General features: G+C 37.9%; 3 protein-coding genes across 4 annotated transcripts; 2 read left to right on the top strand and 1 right to left on the bottom strand.

The window, feature by feature from the left end:
• Nucleotides 1-780: 780 nt before the first annotated feature.
• Nucleotides 781-5,819, top strand: LOC147284798 (calcium-dependent protein kinase 28-like). Its single transcript, XM_086244355.1, has 12 exons — nt 781-1,491; nt 2,446-2,576; nt 2,727-2,768; nt 2,914-3,025; nt 3,119-3,197; nt 3,361-3,530; nt 3,714-3,840; nt 4,089-4,204; nt 4,301-4,408; nt 4,535-4,597; nt 4,846-5,019; nt 5,159-5,819. The coding sequence occupies exons 1-12, from the start codon at nt 1,054-1,056 to the stop codon at nt 5,321-5,323; spliced, it is 1,725 nt and encodes a 574-aa protein (XP_086100481.1). The 5' UTR covers nt 781-1,053; the 3' UTR covers nt 5,324-5,819.
• A 1,668-nt stretch (nt 5,820-7,487) lies between these two features.
• Nucleotides 7,488-9,781, bottom strand: LOC147284799 (transcription factor bHLH121-like). 2 transcript variants are annotated; one of them, XM_086244225.1, is made up of 5 exons: nt 9,457-9,781; nt 9,166-9,287; nt 8,756-8,883; nt 8,190-8,660; nt 7,488-8,045 (listed from the first exon to the last, which is right to left on the bottom strand). In XM_086244225.1, exons 1-5 carry the CDS (start codon nt 9,552-9,554, stop codon nt 7,887-7,889), a joined length of 978 nt encoding a protein of 325 aa, XP_086100351.1. In that variant the 5' UTR covers nt 9,555-9,781; the 3' UTR covers nt 7,488-7,886. The 2 variants fall into 2 exon arrangements, with proteins under 2 accessions (XP_086100351.1, XP_086100352.1); XM_086244226.1 differs by having other exon boundaries at nt 8,190-8,657; nt 9,457-9,778.
• A 2,751-nt stretch (nt 9,782-12,532) lies between these two features.
• Nucleotides 12,533-16,974, top strand: LOC147284800 (endonuclease/exonuclease/phosphatase family protein). The gene is made up of 9 exons (XM_086244130.1): nt 12,533-12,807; nt 12,904-13,113; nt 13,209-13,294; nt 13,456-13,571; nt 13,681-13,761; nt 14,257-14,457; nt 14,758-14,909; nt 15,197-15,888; nt 16,729-16,974. Exons 1-9 carry the CDS (start codon nt 12,588-12,590, stop codon nt 16,798-16,800), a joined length of 1,830 nt encoding a protein of 609 aa, XP_086100256.1. The 5' UTR covers nt 12,533-12,587; the 3' UTR covers nt 16,801-16,974.
• Nucleotides 16,975-17,771: the final 797 nt, after the last annotated feature.

The following is a 17,771-nucleotide window of genomic DNA, read 5'->3' on the forward strand; positions in this document are numbered from 1 at the left end:
ATGTTGGTTATTATTTAACATATTTATAAAATGAAAAATAGCTAAATTATGATTTTTTTTATTTTTGTTTATGTAACAATTGGCATTGAAATGAAAAAAAAATTGTAGTGCCGTTACTGTAGCATCGAATTTTAAAAAAAGTTTGCTGCTACAATAATTTACTGTAGTATGTGGGCTGGATGAACAGTAAATTTAAAAAATGGACTTAAAAAAAAAACCCTCCTTTTTAGCTATAACTAACAATAATATAGTTAAAACTACGATGAAGTTATAAGTTCGATTTTGTTCCATATACCAAAAACAAAATATAATCATAGTTGGATACAACTCAACTCGTTAGATTTGATCCGATTAACTATTTTAACTCATAAGCCATGTTTCTCGATTAATCTACTCTCATCTTACATCTCAACTCTTTTATATTTTCATTTTTATCGCGTTTGAAACACGCATTACATGTGTATGAATTCTATGAAACTTCTAAAATAAAAAAAAATAAAAAACCAAATTTATTAGTTATATTTACATAACATTTAAAAAAAAAAAAATCTCGAAAACAGAAAAAAAAAAAAAAAATTCCAATTTTTGTCTTGAAAGTTAAAAAGTAATAAAAAAACGATCACCGCCAACGAAAAATTGAAAAACGGGGAGCTTCCGCGCCACCACCACTGCCCCCGTTGGCCGTTCCTCTCTTTGTTTTTTGGGTTTTGGTTTTCGATTTTTGTTTTGTTTTGTTTTGTTTTTTTTTTCTCTTCCTCTTCGTCAAAGGAAGTCACTTTTGACCACCCCCTTCTTCTTCTTCATCTCTTTCTACTCTTCTTCCTCCTATCTGCTCCAACCTTTCCTCTCCATTGTCCCCCCCCATTCCCTCTCTCTCTTTTTTCCCATTTCTCTATCTCCGTCCACCTTTTTGTCTATGTGTTTCTATATATGATTGATTACCATTTCCAGTTTTTGTTACAATCTCACATGGTTTTGGATCAAAACCTCTAAAAACCCACTCTCTTTCTTTATTTTTGTGTTGGTTTTTTTGCTCATTTTGTTGGGTCGATCATGGGTATTTGCTTCTCGACCGCCAAGGTCAGTGGGTCGAATAGCAACACCACGACCACGACCACGACCACCACCACTACCACCGCCACGGTGGTCACAGCGATGGTCAATCACAACCGCAATCAGGTCGCAAAGCCACAATCAGCAACGACTACAACGACAGCGATCAAACCAGAACAGAGACCGACCCACCACAGACCCAATGAGACACACCACAAGAAGCAGCCTGCGAACAAGCCCAAAGGGAAGCTCAGTTCGAGGAGGCAGACCGGGGTTATCCCCTGTGGGAAGCGCACCGATTTTGGGTACGACAAGAATTTCGACCGGCGCTACACGATCGGGAAATTGTTGGGTCATGGTCAATTTGGGTATACCTATGTTGCCACCGACAAGGCTAATGGGGATCGAGTTGCGGTTAAGAGGATTGATAAGAATAAGGTATTGATCGGTCTCTCAATTTGTGAATTGGGTTTTGTGTTGTTTTGGATCAATTTGTTGAAATGCTTGCCTTTTGTGATTTCATTTGATTGTAAGTCAATCTGGGTTCTTATGGATTTTATTTGAGGTGGTGTTCGATTATTACTGTGATATGGAGGAATTTGTGAGTTCGAGTTTTTGGGGTTATTATAAAACTTTTTCTGATTGGGTGTTGGAGATTGACAGATTGTAGTTATAAATTGGCATTTCTGGTTTTGTTCTTTTCCAGCATTTATGAAAAGATTATTTTTTTTCTTGTAGATTTCCACTTTACCCAGTTGAGTTTTTACTTTCTGAATTAGCCTCTGTTTGCTTGAATATCAAGCGACAAAGTCATGTTGTTGTGGTTGAGCACTGAGCAGTCTTGTGGGTGTCTTTGAGGACTGAAGAGTTAAGTTTCCCTTGTGGGGTCCTGTTGAGGTTTCTGAAAATTTAATCCTCTTGAGCGCTCTGTGGATGTGTTCATTTGTTTACGTTAGCAGCGTAGGCTTACTTCTTTTAAATGAGGACTAGGTTAGCTGATTGCATAAACACTAGCAGCTGACAATAACTCAAGTTTTGCAATGGGCAATCCATGGTGTTGTGGAAGGCAGTATTTTCCATTCTCCCTCCCAATAAAGGAAGAAAATGGGACTGTGTAAAGATATAAAGAATCTTCTATGGGGAGCATGGTTTTTGTTGTTTGTACTCCATTGCATTTCATCCCTATCTGCAAGTATTTAAAATCTGTTATTCAGTTGATTTGTTTCCTTTTAACCACTCTTTTCCTGTCAGGTGAAACATGTTGTTCTATAACTACAAATAATGTGTATGAACGTTAAAAATTAATTTGTTCATTGGCAACATAATTTATTTTCCTTTTCCTCTTTGGAAAATGTTTCAGTAATGCTTGAATGCTCTTTGGTTTGGTGGCAGATGGTTCTACCTATTGCAGTTGAGGATGTTAAGCGAGAGGTCAGGATATTACAGGCACTTGCAGGCCATGAGAATGTGGTTCAGTTTTATAATGCCTTTGAAGATGATTCTTATGTGTACATAGTTATGGAGTAAGTTTTCTTTTTGAGCTTTGTTTCCATTGTTCTTTTGTTTTTGTTCTATACACGCTCCTTTTCTGCTTCTATATATATATGTGTGTGTGTGTTTCTTCAACCTATTAATATCTTGCATATTTTGCTTTCGATTTTCTACCTTTCCAGGTTATGTGAAGGTGGTGAATTGCTGGATCGGATTTTGGAGAAGTAAGATCCTTGAGTCCTTCATAAATATCATTATTCTCCACTCTAGTCACTACTGTGTAATCTGGATTTCTGGTTGCCCATGAAATTTTCATTCTGTCATAACTTTCATAACATTACAATTATATACTTCTTCTTGGTTGATCAGGAAGGACAGCCGTTATACTGAAAAAGATGCAGCAGTAGTTGTAAGGCAGATGCTCCAGGTTTCAGCTGAGTGCCATTTACATGGTCTGGTGCACCGTGACATGAAACCTGAGGTATGACGAGTTCATTGACATAAGAGTAGGTTCAGCATGATATCTAAAGTTAATTCTTCTTGACTGCTGTACCTTGCATTTCTTCCTTTGTAGAATTTTCTTTTCAAGTCGAAAGCATTAGACTCACCTTTGAAGGCCACAGACTTTGGTTTGTCAGACTTTATAAAACCAGGTGAGTATATTTCATTCGTGGAAATATTTCATCAGAGATTTTTCTTTTCCCCAAGTTTCTGCCATTGGAGATCCATGTTCAATATTGTTATCTATTACTTTTGGCCAGGTTTCTGGCCATTTGTATTTGAAACTTATAGAGCTCTTAACCATAAAAAATGCAGGGAAAAAGTTTCAAGATATTGTGGGCAGTGCTTATTATGTTGCTCCTGAAGTATTGAAACGCAAGTCAGGGCCTGAATCGGATGTTTGGAGTATTGGTGTAATTACCTACATTTTGCTTTGTGGGAGGCGCCCATTTTGGGATAAGACCGAAGATGGTATATTTAAGGAGGTGTAGTTCATGTCTTAATTTTATATACTTATCATCCCTTTTCTGTTAGATGTCTTCTTTTTTTGGCTAGAGTTGGATGTCAATTCATTATTTGTGTATGTCCCCGCCCCGCCCCTCTCCTCCCTCCTCTCTCCAAACTCCATTATCTTTTTAGTTGACTTATTTACCTGTCTATTATTGCAGGTCTTAAGGAACAAGCCTGATTTTCGTCGTAAACCATGGCCAACCATAACTAGCAGTGCTAAAGATTTTGTTAAGAAGCTACTGGTGAAGGATCCTCGGGCAAGGTTAACTGCTGCTCAGGCTTTATGTATGTTCCTAGATCTTATCCTAGTAGGAATAATGCTGATTACTATGGTACTGGAAAGGCTAACGTATATGTAAAGGTTTTGATTAGTAGATTATTTAAAATCTTTGATTTTTTACTTTCACAATTTAGTTATTGCTGTCAATAGCCAAAGAGCATTATTTTATCTATTTATTTATTAATACCGAGATGATTCTTTGAATTGATAAAAGATTATTTTTTGGGGTTAACCATTCTTTGATTATTTCCAGCACACCCATGGGTTAGAGAAGGAGGAAGTGCATCAGAGATTCCTATTGATATATCTGTTCTAAATAACATGCGTCAGTTCGTGAGGTACAGTCGTTTGAAGCAGTTTGCTCTAAGGGTAAGAAAAATTTTCTTCTGTTGGAGTTTTCGGTGCAAAAGGAAAGTCCTTTTTGTGTAAGTATATTTTTTTTTATTCAAATTGATGGCCTTGTAGGCATTAGCTAGTACACTGAATGCTGAGGAGCTGTCTGATCTCAAAGATCAATTTGATGCAATTGATGTGGATAAGAATGGTGCTATCAGTCTTGAAGAAATGAGACAGGTAAACTCCATTTAAGTTTGAACTTCAGAATATGATACCCACTTCTTCACGAGTTTATGTTTCAAGGTATATGGGTTTTCTTTTTCATATTTTATTTTGGTCTTAACATCGATGCCTTTATTGCAGGCACTTGCTAAAGATGTCCCCTGGAAATTGAAAGATTCACGCGTCCTTGAGATACTGGAAGCGGTAGCCCACCCCGTCACCTTTTTCCTTTTTCTTTTTCCCTTTTCTCAATGACAGGGAAAAATAACATATTTTTTGTGTTGTTCTTTATACTAGAAGATATGTTCTTTCCCTTATCATTCTTTCTCCTTGCGAGCCCTCTTACCCTTCTCTTCCCAGGGCAATATGGATCTTTATATGAATCTTTTCAGTGTTTGAATGTTGCTTCTTTTGTATCATTTTGATTGTGGTTGTTTATTTGCTTGATGCAGATTGACAGCAACACAGACGGGCTTGTGGATTTCTCCGAGTTTGTCGCAGCCACTCTACATGTGCATCAATTGGAGGAACATGACTCTGAGAAGTGGCAGCAGCGCTCACGGGCTGCTTTTGAGAAGTTCGACATAGATAGAGATGGGTTTATAACTCCAGAGGAACTTAGATTGGTTAGTGTAAATTATTTGCATTGACTATCCACCTTCCTTCCCCCTCCCAAAAGACACACACATGCACTGGACACTTGGATTGATTAGTGTGCTTATTGTTATCTCCTCTGATACTATGATTGATTTCTTTCTTTTGTAGCACACGGGTTTAAAAGGTTCTGTTGATCCTCTTCTTGAAGAGGCCGATGTTGACAAAGATGGGAGAATCAGCCTATCAGAATTCCGTAGGCTTTTAAGGACTGCGAGTATTAGTTCAAGAACCGTGACTAGCCCAACTGTTCAACGGACTGCTAGGAAGGTGTAGATTGAAAGTTTCGTTTTGGAGATCCAAAGTAAGAGTAAAAGGAAGGTGTTACAGTTCAATGGACCACTTTTGAATTCAAGTTATTCAGCAATTGTATTCTGCGCAAGATGGATAAGCATTGAGCTGAGATATGTGCATGGTGCTACAGTTGGTATGGATATGAAAAGGTGGCTCCAGCTACAATGGTTGCTCTAAGTGTACATCTTTCTGCAAGTGTAGGGGATTTCTTGGTTGTGCCTTGCAAATTTATGATGTGTGACATAAATAAATTCTTAATGAAAATATGGAAGATAGAATCATTTGTGTTGTGTGTTCATAAATAGCAAGTATTCAGCAGAATCCCAGTTCTAGTTTGAATTTCAGATATTAGGTCAAACATCTTTTCTTTGTTTGTTACACAGTCTAATATCAAATTTGAAAGTGCATAGTTTTTCTAATATTACAATATAGTTGTTAACCTTGGTTTGATATAAACTTGAGGTGCTTGAATGGCAAACTTTGTTGCAAGTACAGTCAATTTTTCTGTGTCATGATCTGTCTAAAGACTCTAAACAAGTGAACAGTTCCAAGAAGAAAAAAAAGAATGAACAACTGTATTCACCCAAAAAAAACAAAAACGATTGAACAACTGTAATCACGCCCTTAGAAGTTTCCAAACTGGCTGTCACGCGGAGGAGTTTAGACTGGAATTTGCCCAATTGATTGGCCAGTTTAGGATTTGAAAATGATGGTCAACCTGATTCTTATCTGGATTTGAAAAATGATGATCAAGTTGGGCCACTTGGAGCAACAATTGGATGTGCATCCCTTCTTTTCTATTTGATGGATTTGGCTCCATTGGCTCGTTGGCAACAAGCTCTTCTAATCTATGATCATTTCTTTTATTTTCTTTTTATTTCTTCTAAATTAACTCTTCTATGATAATTGCGCCCAATTTGGTAGTGCTCATTTACTTCAATCAATTCATTCATTCCAAAAATAAAAAGTAAAAAACTGTCTGCTCAGATTTCCTAAAATAAGCTCTTATCTAATTTTGTAAGCATGGTGAGATACAAAATAATAACACATTGGCCCCTTCTCAAAAGGAATAAATTTAGAGAGCTGCTATTTACACACTTTTTTTTTTTTAATTTTTGCACACATTTTTCTCTTACCATCTTCTAAAATTTAAAATTTCTCTTTTACACACCCCTCCCATTACCAAAATACCCCAACCTCATTAATCTCACCAAAATTTCTCACTACACACCCACCTAATCCAAACACTACACACCCCACCCCAAATATGAATTTTTAAATTAAAAAAAAAAAACAAAGAACAAAAAAAAAATGTTGAAACCAGCCCAGCCCCTCCCTCAGCCTCTGCCATCCCAGCCCCTCCCCCTCCCTCACCCACCCCGACAACCTCTCTCCCTTCCCTTCCCTCACCGACCACCTCCCTCCCACTCTCCTTCCCTCACCCGACCACCTCCATCTCTCTCTTTCCCTCCTCCCCGCAACATCGACCCTCATATTTCTCTCTCCTCCTCGCAGCACCTCCTCCTCCCCCACAACACCAACTTAAAAAAAAAAAAAAAAAAGGTGGCAGGTGGTTCGGCAGACCAGTGCCGAACCCATCAATTTCGTTCGGCAGGTATCCACCGAACGAACCAGGTTTGTTCGGCGGTTACCTGTCGAACGAAACCGACGGGTTCGGCACTGGTCTGCCGAACCACCTGCCACCTTTTTTTTTTTTTTTTTGCTATTTGCTTGGGCGAGAAGAGAGAGAGAGAGAGAGAGAGAGAGAGAGAGAGAAGAATGTGGTAGTGGTGGTGGCTGTTTTGGCTTAGGTAGGGGGAAGAAGAAGGTGGTGGTGGTGGCTGTTTTGGTGGTGCAGGAGCTGGGGGATTGGTGCAGGGGCTGATTTGGTGGTGCAGGGGCTGAGGGGGGAGGCCGGAGAGGGAGGGGGGGAGGGAGGGAGGGAGGGAGGGAGGGGTGGGTAGGGTGGAGGGGCTGGCTAGGGGAAGGTTGGAGAAGAAGAAGAATGAAAAAAAAAAAAAAAAAAAAAAAAAAAGAGGAATAGAGGTGTGAACGAGAGAAAAAAGAGAGGGAAAGAAGGGGGCTGTATAGTCTTTTTTTTTTTTTTTTTTTTCTTAATAGGGGTGTGTAAAAAGAAAAAAGAGGGTGTGCAAATAGCAGTCCTCTAAATTTATTGTTGACTTAATGTGCAATTTACAACAAACCAATTTAGCATATCTATTCTAAGGAATTAGGCAGACCATAGAGGTAATTTACAAATAGATAAACCTCTATATTATCAATCAGCAGCTTTGAGCTTGCATGGGATCTAAACAATTAAAAGCAATTTTCAGGCCACCCTGGAATTCATTGAATGGCAGAACCCAACCATCATCTTAAGGCCTTCCTAGTGCAGCGGAAAATTGTTACTAGCAAAAGAAACCCTTGCTTGCATGCTGGGGGTCCAGAAATTTGGATCGGTTTGAGGAGATGTCAAGAATAAACTGGGAGAAGTCTAGACCCAAGGCAGATGTTAGCAACTGATGAATTCAGAAGTACCGGCAACCTATCTTGATTTGTTAGACTTGGGGATGTCACCTACACTGTTGGAGGAGCTATCCTGAAGAACTGGAGATGAAGAGTACCTACTTGAAGAGCTTCCATCCGTAACACCCCTATCCTTCCTCTGTGATTGCTTGGACTTCCTACCCCCAGAACATGAATCCTGTGAAAACCCATCAAGTCAATTCTCCATCTCTAATGTACAAAGCATTTCTGCAACGGTTATATATATATATATATAGCATATATGTACATATATTACATTTCTGCATGTGTTGCTTCTACAAGTTTAAAAGTTAAAACCAACCTGTTGCGCTGAAGATCCTGGCATCTTAAGTTCAAGGGCTGTTGCAACATCATTGGAATCATCACATCCTTCGGCATCACTACCCCTTTGATGATCTGATGACTTGCTTTTGGAACCTTGTTTGCTTGAAAGGTGGGAAACGGATGCATACTGGGGTGGTGGCTGTTCTACTGGAGGGTTGGCAGGAGGTGGATATGGGACAAAAGTTGAACAGGGATTGGGAATAGCAGCAGGATTTTGTGGTTGAAAGTAACGAAACGGCTGAAGTGACGGGTGCATGGGAATTGAACCGGGAGGAACAGCTACAGGCATTGGATATGAGTAAGGTGGAGCCATAACAACAGAAGGATCCATGGCAGCCCATGGAAACATAACCCTCACTCTTTGCTGACACTGAACATTGAGACTTTCAATATCAGATTTTAAAGATACCTTCTCTTCTCTGAGCTCATTCTTCTCCTGTGTAAGCTGCTTGAAATAAACAACAATTCTTCATGACATCAGCAAATAACCGCCTTACAAGTCACAACCACGAGAATGATACATAAAAGGAACATTCACCTCACCTCAAGGGATTCATCAGTAAGTGCTGCACACTCAGCCTTTAGTCGGTTCACATCAGCAGTCAAATCCTTCAACATCTGAACTGTGTCTGTAAGGATGGTCGCCTTGTCGTTCTTGGGCCTATCTGGATCTGCATTTCCAACACCATGATGTTTGTTGAGAAACAAGACATATGTTTGATAGAGTAACCATAAAAACTCTGACATATTATATTGTCAAACTTCATCTAAATTGTTGATAAGTGAAAATATGTACGAAAACGTGGTCCGACAGTATCATAGCATACCAAACTGTGTGACAAGAAAACATTACTTGTGTTTGACACGCGAACTGTGATGTTTAAACATGCCATTGCCAGGAAAATGGTGTGACAAAAAAGAGTAGTAGAGTAGTGACTCATACGCTACTTTACCTAATGTGTTTCCCAACTCGAGAAAATGCTCATTGAGTCGATCCCTCCTCAACTTTTCACGGTCTGCTTTCTGAACTTTCCTTGCAACAATTGGGTCATTGGTCTCCACATCAGGCCTTTGTCTGCGACACAACCAAACTATAAAGATCAAAACTTTCCAAGCTCATCTGCTTTCACCCAATTAAAGCTTCTTGCTTTTGCAAAATAATATGATGAGAAACACATTCAATTGCTGAATCCGAGCAAACCCAGTAACAGAAAATGTTAGAGGGAAAGAGAAGCATAAAAAACCTGGAATCAGAGTGCGAGTTGTGGGAGCGATTGGGGGGCAAAGTGAGAGGCTGAGTAGAAGATGGGGCTGAGAAATCGTCGGCTTTCCATTGATCCATGCTCGCTCGTTTGCTCGCTGGTTAAGGGCTCAGGCTCAGGTGCATCAACCTTAGGCTTCAATTTTTGAGCCTAGGGTTTCGCTCTTTCACTGCAAATTGGGAATTTGAGAAGCAATCAACGACTACCAATTGGCCCAGAAAGAAGCAACCACCAACAGCTGTTTCAGCTTTCCACAACAAAACCCACCACCGCGAAAATGGATGCCAATGCGAATGCGATTTGGATTTTTCAATTTTTTTTTTTTAATATTAACAATATTTTGTTAAACAATCAGCTGCCCAAAAACAAAACAATCAGCTGAGCTGCTGACCACGTTAGTAATTTATGACTCTGGCGCCACTCAATAAAGAGCCGCCACATAGGCCAAATTACGTTTCTTGTCCCTATAGTTTTTTTTTGGCCAAAGTCCCTATAGTTTTCAGTAGTGCTACATATACCACATTTTTATACCATAATTTAATACCACCTTATGTGGCAACTTACATGGCATTCATACATTGGATATTAAAAAATAAAAAGAAAAACCCAAAAAGGAAAAGAAAAACTTTGTCCAATAAAGTAATGACACGTCAGATGGTATAAAAATGTGGTATAAGAATGTGGTAAGTATAGCATTATTCTATAGTTTTGGTTTCACTTAAACTCTTGTAATTCCAATGGGAAATTTAATATGCTAACCTCTTGCCTGGCAAGGCTTATTGCTTTTATAATCCTACTTTTTAAAGATTATAAAAATGACTTTTTGGCCAATTTTCATACTAAAATACCTCTTAGGGCTTTGACAAAGAAAATAAAAAACTCACATTTGAACATAATGAATAAGATAAACTGGCTGCATCACATCCAAATCGACCAACTTGTTGACCATTTGTCGATCCATAATATTAATGTCGACTATCAAATTAATTTCTATTGTTGTTCAATCTTATCTATTTTGAAAGAGAGTGGAAAAATAATTACTTGCCTTCGAACCTACATTAGTTCATATTAGAACTGCTTCCTAAAAAGAGACGGTTCATAAGATCGATGCGTTAAGAAAACCTTCATGCAATGCACATATCGAATTCGCCCAAATCGTCACGCAAACCAAATCTGGTAATACTCCAATGCTCTCAACCTGATAATTTAAGATTAATTGATTCTGTATTTTTACTCTTCATTATACAGAAGGAGAGTTTCATTTCAAAGAAAAAAGAAAAAAACATAAAGATAGTTTAAGTAGGAGAAATTCTTCAATAGGGCTACATAACCACGTACCATTATCCAGTGCTATAGCACCATATGTATTGTTTATTTTAAAAATTGTAAATTTTACTTAATAAATGCACACATATGAGTGTATATGGTATTAGATACATGGCACCACTTCCCTACTAAAAATAAGTGTTGCTTTTAGTATCTTAAAAAAACTCGAGACACTTGGTTTTTTTCTAGGGTTATTTTCATGTTCTTAGACACATTTTGTTGCTTGTTGCTTCATTTGAGCCTCATTGTTGCTCCTTAGCAGACTAAAATTTAAGCATGAGTATCAAAATGCAATAAGTTTTTCAAGCTAGTTTTGCTTAGATAACCTAATATTTAAACAATTGTAATTTGAGGACATGCTCTTATTCTCACAATTTGTTCGAAGAAATTAATACATCAAGCACACAAGTAAGGACATTTTAAATTTGTAAATGGTTTAGCGTTTTACTATCACTATCTAAAATATTTTGAATAGTGCACATGTAGTAATTACTGGTAAGAAAGTACATATAGGACCCTTTTGAGTTTTGTCCAAAAAAAAAAAAAGTATAGGACCAAGGGAACTTGATCCAACTATAAAAACTGAAAATTGTATATATAAAATAAATAAAAAGAGTTTTTTTCAAATTTGGTACTTGAACTATTACCAGTGTCCCAATTAAGTACTTGAACTTTTACTTGTCCCTGTTAAGTACCTGAACTTTTATTTTGTACTAATGCAGTACCTAAGTTGATTTCCGTTAATAAAATTGATAGAAATGAGTCATGTGCTTTGCAGGTGACCACATATCCAAGGTCATTTTAGTCATTTCATATGACTACTTTAATATCTTCTTAGTCACTGTACATTCATTTGTGGTCAACTGAGGTCAATGAGAAAGAGGAGAACTTAGGGTTCGCGCAACTAGCTAGATGATGCATATCCAAATATACTTTTGCATACAACAACCGAGCCTACCTTCTATCACAGATTTCAATAAATATAGCCTTCTATCTATCACAAAGCCACCAAACATTTGTTACAGAAATAGTAAAAAGAAAAACAGAGCATGACACAACCATACACTACCCATATCCTAAACCCCATCGCTCACAAAATTTGTAATCTACATTTGGCTTATTCTTTTTTCCCAGTTAACCACATCAAGAATATCATCACCCAAGAGAAACTAGAAATAGTCATAACACATTTACCTAGGTTCAAATCTTTGAAATTTCTTCTTCCATCAATGGATAGTCAGTTGGTAGTCAAGTTGGAATAAAATGGGCTTCTTTTCCTCTCTTTTTTCTGCAATTTATGTCGTAAATAGGTGAAGTTTGGTGGATGAGGGCTTAGTTATGGTAGGAAAGAAGGTGTCAACGCATGAGAGAATGTGACAAAGGTGGGAAAAAGGACAGGCTGGGGAAGAGAGATGATGGGTAAACAAACCCACTTGAATTGACTAAAAAAGCCTTGGATTTCACAGCTTCCGTTAATTTTATTAACGGAAATCAACTTAGGTACTACATTGGTACAAAATAAAAGTTCAGGTACTTTATATGGACAAATAAAAGTTCAGGTATTTAATTGAGACACGGGTAATAGTTCAGGTACCAAATTTGAAAAAACCCCTAAAAAAATAAAAAACTATAAAGACTGAAAATGTAATTTGGTCCCGCCACATATTACAAACAGCGACGTCGTTTAACGCGCCCATGGCTTTCTTCTACCTGCAAATCAAATTACTCGAGGTTGAGGGTTTCATCGGCCTGTAATTGAAAAACAAAAAACAAAAAGGACGAAGAAGATGAAGATAGTGACGTACAACGTGAATGGGCTTCGGCCACGCATTGCGCAGTTCGGCTCTCTCCTCAAACTGCTAAACTCCTTGGATGCTGACATCATTTGCTTTCAGGAAACCAAACTGAGGAGGCAGGAATTGACCGCCGACTTGGTCATGGCCGAAGGCTACGAGTCCTTCTTCTCCTGCACTCGCACCTCCGAACGAGGCCGTACTGGGTACTCCGGTAAGTGTTTTGTTCAAATGCCTCAAGCAACCCATAAGACATTTTCTTCAAATTTCACACCTTTCATTCATTTTTTATTTTATTTCATATGTGAAGGTGTGGCTACGTTTTGTCGCGTGAAATCGGCGTTTTCGAGCGACGAGGTGGCGTTGCCAGTGGCGGCGGTGGAAGGCTTCACTGGGGTGCTTGAAATTGGGAAAGGAGACATGGCTGCGGTAGCAGAAGGGCTTGAGGAGTTTGCGAAAGATGAGCTTCTTAAGGTTGATGGCGAGGGACGGTGTGTTATCACTGATCATGCTCATTTTGGTATGTTTTTGTTTAGCTTCGCATTTCAAGCATAAGTCTTTGTGCTTTCACTACTTGGAAAAAGGTTGAAGCCTTTATTGGCAATGATTGGCCAGTTCTCTTCAACGTGTATGGACCTCGAGCTGGATGTGATGATTTGGAAAGGATTGAGTTTAAGCTCAATTTTTTCAAGATTTTACAGGTAACCCAAATGACCCTTTGATCTTTTCAAAGTTGCTGTATGTATGTGCATGGTAGAGAAGAGCATAGGCATAGTTTATGTGTAATTAGCATGCATTTATAACTTATAATTTGTCTTTTTCTTTTTAGTTTTTTTATTGAAATTTGTAATTTCTGTTGTAGAAAAGATGGGAGTCTCTCCTGCATCAGGGTAGGAGAATATTTGTTGTTGGTGATCTTAACATTGCACCCACTTCTTTAGATCGTTGTGATGCGGAACCAGATTTTGAGAACAATCAGTATGATGCTTGCCTGATCTCTACGTAGTGGTGATCTGTATTTGTATTTCTATGTGCAGCTTTTTAAGTGGAGAGCAGTACCTAATATTTTGATAAATCTACCTTGTAGATTTAGAAGATGGTTTAGATCCTTGCTAGTGGAAAATAGAGGCTATTTCTTTGATGTTTTCAGAGCAAAACATCCAGATAGGTATAAAACTCATACTTTATATGGCTAGTTTAAACTTGAATCAGGATTTGATTATTGAGTTAGGTCTTGGTCAGTGGTCGGGGAACATGTTTAGTCATTTGAAGTTATTGTTTTACAATATATTTCATTCAATATTTTTACCACTTTAAAGTTCTAAGTAACCCTTCTACTCATTTTTTACTTTTTTGGTTTAATCAAATTATCGTTATCATCGTCAACTGAAAAATTAATGATTAATTATTTCCATCCATGGTTTTGAATTTGGATTTTTGATCATCAAGTTTTGTTCAGTCAGTATATTGAAAATGCTCTATACATATATAAAGTTCTTATGATATGTCAAATTGTCAACCTGCTGTGCTCTCCTCTCTATCCTTTTTCTTTTCTCTTTTAACTGTTAAAATACCTAAATAGCATCATTTTATTGTTTTTTTTTTTTCAGCCTCACCATCATTGTTAACTGAAAATGCCTGCCTATTTTGTGTTTTTCTGCAGAAGAGAAGCATACACATGCTGGCCACAAAATACAGGTGCTGAAGAATTTAATTATGGCTCAAGGATTGACCACATTCTTTGTGCTGGATCATGCTTACACCAAGAGCAGGACCTGCAAGGCCATAACTTTGTAGCTTGTCATGTCAAGGAGTGTGACATATTGACGCAATATAAGCGGTGGAAACCAGGAAATTCACTGAGGTATAGGATACATCTATCTTAGTATGGAGTAATTGCATGCCATTTTTAATGGTTAAGTTGTTTACACTAGATGCTTGCTTTGTGTGTGTACACCCCCGTGCATGCATGTGCATTCCTTCATCAGTTTTGTTTCTTGCTGTTTTGCTTTTGTGATTGTATGCTCTCACTCTGGTTATGACTTATGAAACAGTAGGTCATGTGTGAATGCATGCATGCATGTGTACATCTATATGTAGGTTAAGTGTGTCTACTGTCTATGTGAGGGTAGGATGTTTCTTTGACCTCTTTCCCTACCCACAGGTGGAAAGGAGGGCAGAGCATCAAACTTGAAGGTTCTGATCATGCTCCCGTTTACACAAGTTTACTGGAAATTCCTAACATCTGCCAACATAGCACCCCATCTTTATCTGCTAGATATATTCCAATGGTTCGTGGTCTCCAGCAAACCCTGGGTATGAAAGTATTCTTCTCCTTGTGCTTTACCACCTCTTTTTAAATTTACACATGTCCAATTTATACAGTCTTGTGAATTATGCAAGGACATTAAATGATAAACCCTTTATGGACACTTTAAAATTCAAGGAAGCAAATGATCTCAAATCTAGTGATTTAGTTAATACTAATATAGTTAAGTTACTTGATTGGTACTATCCATATATAGTCTAAATCTAACTTTATCCCCTGAAGCTGCTTGTTCTTCATGCGTACTCCAATTTAACGGGCCCTTAGTCCTCTGCAGTATCAGTTTTAATGAAAAGACAAGTTGCTGAACAAGTTAAACCGGACGGAAATATCATTAAAGAGGGTTGTAGTGACAGAGAGAGAAGCTTGTCTGACCAATGTAGCACACCTGGTGAACTCCACTGCAACCCCTGTTCTTCTTCAAGACAAGACGTTGAAGCTCTTATTTCAAAATCAACTGAGTATTCCAGGGGTTTTGCTAATGAGGCTGCTTGTAACACCTTGGTAACTTCAGGTAGTGAGCATACCAGAACAATGCCTGGTAATGAAACTAAGAAGAAAGCAAAAAGGAGCCAATGGTCCCAACTCTCATTGAGGTCATTTTTCCGGAAAAGTTCAATCCCTAGCAACAGTGTTGACAATGCTACTAATCTTTCAACTAATCAGATAGATGTTCCAGAATCTAATCATCTGTCAAATGAAACTCCTATACCTGAGAATCAAAGTGGCAGTCCCAAGCAGTGTGAATTGAACTCAAGTGCATCAATTCAGGATCAAGATGAACTCAATGCCTGTTCTTTGGGGAAAGAGAAGAATAATTTTGCTCTACTGGAGTGGCAAAGGGTACAACAAGTCATGCAGAAAAGCATACCACTTTGCAAGGGCCATAAGGAACCTTGTGTTGCTCGGGTTGTGAAGAAACGAGGTCCTACTTTTGGCCGCAGATTTTATGTCTGTGCACGTGCTGAGGTATTTTCTTAAACTCAAATACTGGTGGCAAATTGCAAAAGTTTGTGATCTGTGAACTATATAGTTAGAGTAAGACAAAAATAGAAAGAAAATTAAATGATACTGTAGCATGTAATTGTAAATACGGAGAAAGAGGGCTAAGAATGATTCAGCACTGTAATGTGTAGTGATGCTGTTTTTAAGTGTATGACAGTAAAGTGTAGATTGAAGGACAAAGTATCAATAAACACATTGCTCATCCTGCCATGTTTCTTTCAGTTTTCCATTATTTTTTGTGTGTCAATTCAGCCCATTGGTTTCTTACTTTCCCGAACATATTCAGGTCAGTTGATGCTCTAATAGTTGATGCATCTGATAAATTTGTTGTAGTTTCATCAGCCATGTAATTATCTTCCCTTTGGCTAGAACTTAGAATGGAAATGGCCACAAGCTATGAAATCTGCGATATCCCATTTTACTTCAAAAGCTTTGGACGTTGAAAATTGCAAGTTGAGAAAGTCTTCAGTGGGGCAGGGCATATACGCCTTCTTCCCACAATCATTCCATCATGTGAGTAGCACGTGATGGGAAGTTGTGGGAAAGATGACTTATAGGACTGTCCTATCCTAACATTTTTGGCTTTATACAAATAATGAGAGGTTTTATATGTATTCAAGCTAAGTTGCTTACTTGCATTAGTTTACAGGATTAAAAAAGACAAATGGTCTGCAGATTGTATCTCTGATTCATATGTCCTATGTCTGGTCACCAATTATGCTGGTCTTCTTTATGTGAGAGTGCAGAAGGCAAGGTGGATGATATATGAACTAACTATTGGCATTCGTTTTGTTCTTCATACAGGGACCTGCATCTAATCCCGAAGCAAATTGTGGTTATTTCAAATGGGCTGCTTCAAAACCTCGACACAAATGATGATGGTGATCAGTGATGTGAAGTAATGAGTAATGGATGTCAAGCTGTTATTTCCCTGCCTAGCCTAATCTTCCAGGTAGTGCAGTGCTGACCGGCCATCGTGCTTTCTGAAATTTTGTAAGTAATATATTCTTTTGGGAATTGAAGTCTCAGGCAATAAGCTCCTGTGTTGTATTATGTAGTTGTATAATGTTATTCATTTCCTTGTGTGAATGAGAAAGGAAAAGAAATAGAAGTACTAGGTGGAGAAAATATGGAGACAAACGTCATCAACCATTGGAGTTACAAGTCTTAGGTCCTCAACCAAGGGTTTACCTTTTTCATATTTATGTATAAATTTTTAATATAGTTTATGTGTGATTATTTTTCATTGGTAACGTAAACATGAACATCCAAACTTTTGATGTGACCAATGATCACACAAATATTAAATTGTGCTATAAAAAAATAGAAAGGCTAGTAAACTTCCTCCATACAAAATGTTGGCCAATGGACAAAGGTTGATAGTTAAGTGCAGTAATCGTTCTCGAAGACAGATTTTGGCGAAAGAATATTATAGAATATAATTGAATAATTGATAATGTCAAACACATCAGCATGATAAAGATAAACCTTTAAATAAATAACTAACGATATGTTTTACATCATTATCAGTATCGCAGACAGACTGTTAACTGATAAGAAAGATTGTCTTACACAAACACTAATAAGACATGCAAAAGTTGAATCAGAAAGTTGTAGCCACTTGAAGCAAGCTGTCCTTCTCAAAATGATGGCATTATGGATTAGGCCATTACCCAAATTGGCTTGGATAATAGGATAGGGATATACAAGCATCTTAGACCTTAAATTTTCGGTACTCTGTTGTCAATCATGCATATTTAATTAGGGTTCAGGGGCAGGTGCACCCCACAGTTTGACAGAAATAGTATCGACTACATTATTATTTTTAAATGAAAGGGCACATGATA

This window comes from Dryas octopetala, chromosome 5 (genome assembly GCF_963921425.1).
Source record: "Dryas octopetala chromosome 5, drDryOcto1.1, whole genome shotgun sequence".
NCBI lineage: Eukaryota > Viridiplantae > Streptophyta > Magnoliopsida > Rosales > Rosaceae > Dryas > Dryas octopetala.